At 32.8% G+C, this 10910-nt stretch overlaps 1 protein-coding gene across 2 annotated transcripts; it reads right to left on the reverse strand.

Moving 5' to 3' along the window:
* Nucleotides 1-2106: 2106 nt before the first annotated feature.
* Nucleotides 2107-9120, reverse strand: LOC141724599 (BRCT domain-containing protein At4g02110-like). Of its 2 annotated transcripts, XM_074526804.1 has the most exons (10): nucleotides 8903-9120; nucleotides 8702-8791; nucleotides 7895-7999; nucleotides 7321-7422; nucleotides 7119-7203; nucleotides 6149-6218; nucleotides 6010-6054; nucleotides 3366-5861; nucleotides 3051-3267; nucleotides 2107-2868 (listed from the first exon to the last, which is right to left on the reverse strand). In XM_074526804.1, the coding sequence occupies exons 1-10, from the start codon at nucleotides 8993-8995 to the stop codon at nucleotides 2296-2298; spliced, it is 3876 nt and encodes a 1291-aa protein (XP_074382905.1). In that variant the 5' UTR covers nucleotides 8996-9120; the 3' UTR covers nucleotides 2107-2295. The 2 variants fall into 2 exon arrangements, with proteins under 2 accessions (XP_074382905.1, XP_074382906.1); XM_074526805.1 differs by lacking the exons at nucleotides 6149-6218; nucleotides 7321-7422; nucleotides 7895-7999; nucleotides 8702-8791; nucleotides 8903-9120 and having other exon boundaries at nucleotides 2108-2868; nucleotides 7119-7195.
* Nucleotides 9121-10910: the final 1790 nt, after the last annotated feature.

Genomic DNA, 10910 nt, shown 5'->3' on the forward strand with positions numbered 1-10910 from the left:
TTTTTATGTAACTACTACAATATCTTAAATGGGTTGTCTATTATTTTTCTTTTCCTCTCATCTCCAATCTATACTATACTATTATAATCGAAACATGGTTTCGTTTGGTCGGTTGGTTAACAACTTCCTAGAAAGTTTGTTAACGCCTTCCAAAATAAAGTTTAAATTAATAGAATTTGTTTCAAAAAAAACTATTTAATATAACTACAATTATTATCTAACTTAACTTTTAATCGCACTTAACTTCATTTTTACCTCTTTTGTAGTAAATCAAACACTTCCAAAATTAATTTTAGTAATTCCATTTATAACACAACAAAATAATCAATAAATCATAAAAAACTAAAAATAACAATATTAAAAAAATAATATCGAATCATCCACATACATCATCGCTACTCAAGACTCACTCGCGCAACGAAGCGACCTATAGGCTAAAGTAGAAGGAATTTTTAAGATTTTAACTATCTAAATTTTGAATTTTTCAATAATATAATACATACAAAATAATACGTAAATATTTTTTTTTTGCTAAATAATACGTAAATATTTTAACTTCAATAATCTCAATAATTTATAATTATTGTCTTTTATAATTTATTTTTATACGATAATAAATTACAAATATTATAATCATTTTGTACATCGCACGGGTTATAGGCTAGTCCTGTTATAAGCGATTGTATGGTTTCATGTGATTGTTTGATTAACACCTTCATAAAAAATAAGTTAATACATTCCAAAAGCAAAGTTTAAAAAATAAAATTTAATTAAAAAATTAAATCATGTATCTAATATAACTATATTCAACTTAATTTCTATGAATTATTATCCAACTTAATTTCTAATCATACTCAACTTCTTTCTTACCTTTTTTGAAGGGAACCAAACAATTCCAAAAATAATTTTAGTAATTTAAATTATAATATAACAAACTAATTAATCTATCTATACTATACTATTATAAGTGAAATATTGTTTCAGTTGGTTAAAACATTCATAAAAATTATGGTAATACATATAATTTAATTAAAAAAATAAATTATGTATCTAATATAACTATAATCAACTTAATTTCTATGAATTATTATCCAACTTAATTTCTAATTATACTCAACTTCTTTCTTACTTTTTTTTGTAGAGAACTAAATATTTTCAAAATCAATTTTAGTTATTTAAATTATAATATAACAAACTAATTAATCTATATATACTATATTATTATAAGTGAAACATTGTCTTGGTTGGTTAAAACATTCGTAAAAATTATGTTAATACCTTTCAAAATAAAGTTTAAAAAAATATAATTTAATTAAAAAAAATAATTCATGTATCTAATATAACTACGAACTCTATTAATTATTATCCAACTTAATTTATAATTACACATAACTTCTTCCCTATTTTGTCGGAAACCAAAAACTTCCAAAATTAATTTTAATAACTTAAATTATAATATAACAAAAAATAAATAAATCGAGAAACAAATAAAAAACATAATTTCTAAAAAATCAATACCAAATCATCCATGTACACCACTGCTGTTCAGACTCCCTCCTTCTTATAACAAAGCGATCTATGGGTCTTAATTTGAGGATTTTTAAGATTTTAACTATCTAAATTTTGAATGACACGTACACCACTACTATGTAGTATTCAGACCCCTCTTTCTAATAGCAAAGAAATCTACGACTGTGATAAGAGAACTTTTTAAAATTTCAATTATCCAAATTTTGAATGCTTCAGTAAAATAATAAATAAAAAATAATATGTAAATATTCTAAGTTCATTAATTTAAACAATATATTGTTTTTTATAATTTATTTTTTATAAATTATTAAAATAATAAAATTACAAATGTTATATCAATCCGTGCATCGCACGGTTTACAAACTAGTATCATATAAAGATTGCTATTTAATATAATATTTATTTTTATTTTATTTAAATTTTTAAAATGAGCGATGATATGTAGCATTGAATTTTTTTTAATAAGATCATTTAACCCATCCAAACCAAACCAACCCGACTCAAACCAATTTACGACGGGTAGGGTCGAGTTACGAACATATATTTTAGGGGTTAGGTTAAAAAATTTCAAACTAATTTAATTGGATGGGTTTGTAAAACAGCCGGCCAACCCGACTACCCATGTGTAGCCCTTGTTGCAAAGAAGATACCTGACTTGTTTAAAACCATAACGATAGTAAATCAGTAATCTAGAGGAACTTGCATGTACAAGAATGAGAATGAGATATATACTTGATTTACTTGCATGATACAGGGGTCCTTTTCCTAGCAGTCTGGTGTTCTTTTCCCACTTTTATTTTTAGTACACTTCGAGCACAACCAGTCTCTTTCTGGTACATTTGACAAAGCAGAATCACAGCAGTCAATATGCAAGCCGATACCCCAGCCAAAGGAATTGTTTTCATGGCCACAAATCAGCATTTCCTCACGTCTGCCACGTGATCCGCAAACTTGACATGGCAAATCATTATCACCACGTTTTGTTGCCTCTGCACATGGTAGATTGGGATGGCCACCGTTATTTTTTGGAGTCTTTTGTTGGACATTCATCTTTGATTGCTTCACAAGTTTGTTTAGTGATTTTTCTGCCCAGTCATTAGTGTCAAACTGAACATGCTCTTTCAGGGAGTAGCCTGGTTTGCAAACAAACTCCACCAAGTAATCAGCTACAACACAAGGTATCTCATGTCTTAAGAACTCTTGGGCCCATATATCTGTGTGTGGCGTGCTCGGACTAACAACTGCAAAGTCAATCCCAGACTCCAAGAATCGAGTGTACGGTGGAGAAGTAGCTAATATAGTTCCATCTCCAGCCTTGACAACACGCTTGAGAGTGTCCTGCATAATATAATACATGATAAAACATAAACAGCTACATACGCTATATGCATGTAGATTAAATATAAGAATATCCCTATAATGGATATTCAAATTTGAATTATATTTATTATAAGTATATCTGAATCATAATTTTAGTATGAGAATGAAAAGTTTGAGCAACATAAAACCTAAAAGCATACCAGAGAAGGGGCAATGCATTCACCATATATGACAATTGTCATCCCAATAAAGGCACCATAACCAGTTCTCTCTCGCTGAAGGCGCCATTTTCTTGGTGCCTCCAAGTTAATAGAACCATCTTCGCTTAGGCCAGTCTTGAACCACTCATAAGGCTCCTCTGCCAAAAATTTCCCTGCCTTGCTGCTATCACTTATATAATCTGCTTTCAGAATCCACCTGCAAGTGAATAGGTCCAATGAATTTTAATTAATACAATGCCTTGGCACATAGACAAAAATACATTTGAGGAAAACAGACCATCCATCAGGACACACCTTCCGGATGCAGCCGCAGCAAAAAACTTTTCTGTTCTACGAAGTGGATCAGGTACAATAAAATGTGTTGCCTGATATGACCATTTGTGAGAATCTTTATATACTCTCCCTTTTAATCGCCGTATTGCCAGCTGAAACTCCTTTCTCTGCGGTTTATCCCCACTTGTTATAAACCATACAGGCTCAGGTTTTGAGTCCATTATACTTTGCATTTTTAAGTTGCTTACTGCTGCAGCAAGATTTCTGGAAACTTTGTTTGAAACCAGGTTCGTCGACTGCTTTATCCTGTGACTCACATCTTCATCTCCAATAACAGATGCAGCTCCGCTCTTTTTACCTTCAGCCACAGCACCGTCAGCTAGTTTTGTAACAAACATGCACTTCCCTTTCTCGATTTTGCGTGAATGATGTTTCTTCTCTGCAATGGTGCTCTTCTTTACACACTTCATGTCAATAGATTCTCCAAGCTTTCTCTTTCTGCAAGTGGTCTCCTTATGTTCAGCTCCATCATCTAGTTTTTCACCAGCTGATGTGTGGCTATTGACTATCAATGCATAACTGTCAGTTTTACAGCTACGCACTTCTGATTTATCTTCCGCACCAAAACTTCCATGTATGTCTGGTTCAACTTCTACAGCATTCTCTTCACATGTCTCCTTCAACTCGTTTTTTCCCTCGTTTTCACAAGCATTAAAAGGAACAGTTTTTCTATTGATTTTATTTTGACGGCATCTTTTGTCCAGGTTCTCCTTCACTGTTTTCTCCAAATTGGCTGATTGTGCCAGCTTCCTCTTACCACGAGTTGTGGCTTTTTTACGTTTAGTGGCATCTTTGTCTTCATCAATTGCTTTTTTACTATGGACTCCCAATTGCTTTTCAGACATTCCTGCTTCAGCTTCACCATAGTTCTTTTCAAAGACTGCCTCTGTAACCTCCTCTTCTGTATCCTTATCAGGAGCAACCGTGTTTTTCTGTTCACTTAACGAGCGCTTTCTCCGTCTGCTTACATTTTCCTTCACGGGTATTTGCATATCAGCAGATTCACCCAGCCTTCCTTTGCCACAGGCAACCTTTTCCTGTTTACTCCCATCTTTTTCATTTCCAGATGTCTTACTACCATGCATACCAGATTTTACACCATCAGTTTCAATTGTCATTAGATCCTCGGATTTATCAGTTTCTCCTGTAGAGCACGTTTTAATTTCGTTGCAGACTACTTTCATAACCGTCATCTCTTTCTCTACAAGAGCTTCAGCCTCATCGTCCACTGACATGAGTTTCCTCTGATTATCATTCCTATATTGTAAAACATCAATTTCTGCTGCTCTCAATCCAATACAATTTGCTGCACAGTTTGCTGTCTCTTCTACCCCTACGTGAGAGAGAGGATCGTCTTCTGGTACACTTTTATTCAAGTAATTACAACCTCTTAGCTTTGATGTGCTTCCCTTACTCCAAGTTTTTCGATTATATATCTTATTTACAGGTGGCTTGCAATGTGCATTGGCATGCATGCCATCGTCAGAAGGACCATTACATCTCTCAGTTTCTAATTGTTGACTTCTAGAAGAAGAATTCTTTGGAACTTTAACACATGAGTGTTCTTGTCTATGCAAACTATCTCTATTCTTCGGGTCACTATTCAAGCTGCCCTTTCCAGAGTAAGCAAAATTATTTGCAACCGCTTTCTCCAATTTGGCATCTTGACTTGTCTCTAGGTTGGTTGTTTTGGAGAGGGGTGTTGCAAATTTTGCTGACTTCCTCTCAGCACTTGGGGACATCTTGCTAGATAGCCTAGTTTTTCTTATCAGGGGAGTAGAAGCAGCAGCTGGACTTAAATCATGGGCGTCTCTGTCAGATAATACTTGATCATCTGCATTTTGATTACTTATCAATGATGCAGATTCCAACAAATCTCTGTTGTTCATCTCCTGTGAACCTGCTAAGAAACTTGATTTTGAATTGTGGCCACTCTTTTGTGATTTGGCGCTACTATGAGAAAAAACCAACCTCCCTGTGTTTTCAGGCGTACTATTCTTACCTATGTTATGTAACAGAGTTCCAACGGAAGGAGATTTCGAACAGACATTATCATTGGCATCGGGTTTACTTGTGTTTATGATCACTCCAGTGCTCAGGCTGCCTGTTCCTTCCCCCGAGTAAATTGTTTGTGTTGTATCTCCAAAGGTCGGTCTACGACTAGATTTCCTTGCATCAGAATGAGAGGACCTCCCAATTCCAGAAGCAGAAACAAAGTCATTACCCACAGATGCAGGAACATCTGTTATATTTGGGTCTTCATCAGATAGTCTCCCCTTCCCAGCAGCATATGCCATGTTATCAGCAATGACAAGATTTGGCTGATCTCTAGATACACTTGAATCTAGTTGCTTTCTAATGGGCTCCTTGGGATTCAGGACCGGGTACTTTTTTGAAGTGACATCTGCTTCCTCAGAATCTTTCGCCACTGCCTCTAAAATCTCCATTTCATATCCACTGCAAGCCATTAAATCTATTAAAATAAATACATGAGGAAGAAGAGACCAATTCCAAGCAAATTCTGGCTTATTGTTTCTTTCGGGGAAGGGGAGGAGGTACATAATTCCATATCTAAACAATTAAAGAAGACGGTAAAAATTCAAACCTCTTATCATAATCTATTTCTGGTAGAATTTTCCAGGCCTTCAAGCTGCCAGGAAAAAAATGTTTGCAAACAAATTTAGAGAAAACCACAATAAGACAATAAATGCAAAGGTATGTGCATAGAGAAAGCTGAGGTGTACCAATCTTCCAACCACAGATGATTTATAATCTTTATTTTCTTCATTTTCTTGGCAAGCTCATACTTATCACCTAAATAAGGGAGAATACCAAATAGATTATATACAATCTTAATTTCCTGATTAAACCTAACCAATCACAATTATAGGATTTTAACACAGGCAGATTGATAAAACAGGTGCACTTCAAAACAATATAAATTTCTATATTAACAGTGAACCTACTGTGCATACAGCTAACCCATTTTCCTCAGCAAACAGTTCAATCGAAGAAACTGAGGTCAACAAGGACTAGATGTAGTTACAAACTAGTGCATAAAACTGATTAAAAAAATTACTGCCATTGGTGCAACATCACTTTCTTTTACAAAATGTTACTACTTGCTAGCTTTGCGGTCAAAGAGATATATTTATCAAAAGTTTATGCCATTGCCATGTCTTTTCTTTGTGAATTAGATGGGAGGAGTATGGTATTTATGCTCAAACCAGGACACTTTGAGGCTCAAATGCACATCGAAAGAAACCGTAAAATTAAGTTAAAATCTAAAATAACATCATGGGGAAGTATAGGATGTAGAGTAGTCATTGCACCAAATGGCATTCGTGTAGGATTTGCAAACCTATATTGATCATCGGGAATTCTCTAGAGTTGAAAGAGCAGCAACACTATACTAGTTTTATAGCTAAAGTACTTGGTACACATGCAAAAGAATGTGTGAAATGATCATCAAATTTTACCAAACTTGGTCAATTTTAGTTTCAATCAAGGTTACAACAGGTTTCTGACAGATAAATCATTACATGGCAGATTATGTAAAGGTGAGTGGCACAACATTGTGTTACAAGCACATGTGTATGCAAAACAGTGAATTGCTTAAGCACAAATGTGTAAATAAAGAAAAACTAAATTATACTTTGGCAAACACATATCAGAAAATCATAGCTCTTGTAAACACTAAAAAAGAAAACCTACCATCAAACTTGTAGCAGATAAGATGAGTCACTTTGCTTGCTATCAAAGGCTTTGAAAAGTTGGCTCCCATCAGGCTAACCATTGTCTGAGAAGGAGCAGAAGCATCAGCAAGATTACAAAGTATAGAATTAAATTTAGTGCAGAGACAATTATGCTGTGTAAATATCAAGGTAAAATGTAAGCATATTAGGTAGCAGCAAACCATAATGTCCTCCCGATCTTGGCGTTGGTATCCAGTCAAGCACATTACTAGAGATTGGGCACCAGGAATTCCTTTCTGATCTCTTGGAGGTTTGTACAAAATCTGAAACCAAATAGATATTACAAGATATCGAACGCAAAAAGGAAACAATCAAACATCTTCGGGGAATTTTCAGTGTTCGTGGGTAAGTCATAGGTGCAAATGGAACATGTAGGATGATAAAAATCATCAACAATAGTAAAAAAATTAGCATGTTGAATTAAATATATAAGCAGTTGTAAAAGATTTGGTCTTGCTTGCTAATATTCATACGAGGAAGAATAGTCATACTGTATGATAAAATAGTGAATCATCAAACAGGCTTTAAGAATGCAAATGATCTACACTGCTGTTCAGGAGCTACATGACTAGCCTAACAATTTAGGTTCTCAAAAACTAAACATCCAAGTAGTACAACATAAGCCAATCCCTATAGGTGAGCCTAATATTTTACTTGCAAACTTTGAATACAGATATAAAAAACCTCTCTATGATTTATGAAAAATGTTTGCAGAACCGAATGGGATAAACTTACAGAATCGGTACCAAGAGGAATCCCCAATTCAAAACTCTGAGCAACCCACAAGCCATTTACAAGTGCCTTTCCATCACTTCGAGCAGCAACACATGCGGGATCATCCTAATAAAGAACCAAGAAGTGTAGTATGGTCAACAATTACATGAAAGTATACTCTCTCAGTCTCTTCTTCTAAATTTCCAATCCCAAATAGATTGTTTAATCTTGTTCCTGACCTAAATGAAATTCAAATAAAAAGGACTTTATTCAGCTAAAGATAACACTTCTTTACCCATTTATAATTGTAAGCTCTTTCTTAACATTCGTTTGTATCATGGAATTTCAACCCGTTTACGGAAATGAGAATAAAATTTCAAAACAAAAATTATCTTAAAATCTAATAACAATTCCCATTAACTAGGTTTATCTTAAAATCTAATAACAATTCCCATTAACTAGGTTAAAATCACATGCTCCAAACGACACCTTGATACTGCTTTCAAATGTAGTAAATTCATATAAATCTTTCAAGAAAATAATTACTTTAGCTGAACATGTCTTAATAAGTTACTCCCTTCGTCCCTAAATACATTGTCTATTTTGACTTTTGGTTAGTTGAATTGATTATACTTTGACTACTAGAAAATGGACATATAAATTCAAGAAACATACACTTTACAGAGAATCACAGGACATCTATCACATTAGCACAAATAACCAACACAATAACACAAATCACCAACTCATAGTTTGCATTTAATCAAACACCTATATATTATAACACCATACAAACCAATAAATACAACAAAGGTTCAAGAGAATTACATAAAGAAGATTTTCGACAATGACATGAGTGCAGTCAGGCCCATAACCACCAGCATCGACACCACCACCGCTAACAAGCTTCGACAACACCTAAAAACAAAACCCCATCAAATTAATCAGTACATCACATTAAAAATCAACACATTATAATCAAATACATTGAAACAACATTAATTCGTAATGAAAAAACAAAAATAAAACCTGGGTTTTACGAAAAGGGTTGAACCCTAGTAGAACAAATCGAACATCACTGAACACTTTGAGAGAACACTCTGGGGGTAAATCTTCCGGCATCGAAATATTTACTTTGAAGATAAATGTAGTTTAGTTGTGTCTGAATTTGATTAAGTGTGTAGACGCACGCACACAAGATTCAAGAATGTCTTGAAGAGTGGCAGTGTGAAATGTGACACTATATATTGGGTAGTGTCATTAAACTTCTTCAGGAAGATTCAGGAATTTTAAGTGTACAGCACACACGTTTTTTACTCTTTCTGATATTTTTCATTTTTTGTTTTGGCGGGATTTTTCCTTTTCACTTATTTTGATTAATAACTAGGCAATTCTTATCTATTAATTTTTAAATATTTTAATATTTATTAAATATATATTTTACAAATATTTGTAGATGAAAAATATGGGTATATTTATTAAAAATATGTAAGAACGTGTAATATTCAAAGTGATTGTAGTATAAAGGAAAACATTATTTTAATTTTCTTTATCAAATATTTTACTCTTTAAAATAAATGATATGAATTAACTACACAATAAGAATTGATCCAAATCATTGAAGTAGAGCATGAGTATTATTAATAATGGTAGTTAAACATTTCATACCAATATATTTTTAGTTTTTAACAGTAATGAAAATTTTAAAATTATCGTGAGATGGGCGATGGTCGTTATGTGTGTTGTTTTAAGAGTTTTTTTTTATCTTCTCACCATGTTCAAATATCAGCGGTATTAGTTACTTCCCCCGTGCAATTCTTCGGCATACTCGACGTCACATATTATGTGCTTACGAAAGTATAGATTAATTCTAAATTATTTATTCATAAATATAATTTTATGTTCATAATTTTTAACTAATTATCAATTCATAGGGAATGATCATATGCTCTTATTATAAGATCGTAAATGGATATACATATATTTTGGTAAAGAGAAAAATCTTCTTCTTTAAATATTTTTGTCTCAAATCTATTTCTTTACGACCTCCTTCCATAGATGACTAAAAAAAATACCGAGTTATTTTTATATCGGCCTATCCCCTTGCCATTTTGCTCCTGTTGGGATAAACATGATTATTTGATTGTGTTGTAAGACATATATAAATTATACGTCAATTTTAATGGTAAAAAAATAATCAACCAAATTACCAAAGTAATGAAAATGGAGGGTAATCAATTGACTTGTGAATTACAGATGTGTTGAAAATTTGTGAAGGGTTTAGTTCAGTCGGTTTGTATTCGGTTTAAAAAATATTAAAACCAAACCACAACCATATTATCGGATCGGTTTTTATTCGGTTTGGTTATTAATTGGTTCGGTTTTTAATGGTGCGGTTTGGTTTGGTTTTGTTCGGTCTTGGTTTCGGTTTCAGTTTTTGGTCCGGGTTTGCTCATCCCTAGAACAGTCACAAACATGTACAATAAAATCTCGATGAATGAATACATTCAGGAATGTAATTTTTTTTATTTACTGTGATTATTAATTTATTTGATGAGTTTATTTATTTATCGAATGTTCATCTATCAATACTGTATATTTTATGCTTATGAATATTCTACATTATTCTTTTATAAAATTAGTTTAAAGAGGCTAACATGGTTCGATGGTTACAGAGAAAAATATATTTTTAAAATTACTATGATTAGAAGACCATGCTTCGGTTCGCTGATTAGAATAAGTTAGCTATCTTACACAAGAAATTTGGGTTTAAAACGAATTTTTTTATTAAAGTTGTCTATGAACTCTAAATTTAACTATAGATAAAAAGTTGTACAATTAAAATATATATACTCTTGTTGTTTTGCCCTAGTATAAAGCTAGTATATAGAAATGAGTTAATTAATCAAGCCTCAAATTAATCAACCAAATTACCAAAGTAATGAAAATGGAGGGTAATCAATTGACTTGTGAATTACAGATGTGTTGAAAATTTGTGAAAGGTTTGGTTCAGTCGGTTTGTATTTGGTTTAAAAAA

The sequence above is a fragment of the Apium graveolens genome, chromosome 5, assembly GCF_009905375.1.
Source record: "Apium graveolens cultivar Ventura chromosome 5, ASM990537v1, whole genome shotgun sequence".
NCBI lineage: Eukaryota > Viridiplantae > Streptophyta > Magnoliopsida > Apiales > Apiaceae > Apium > Apium graveolens.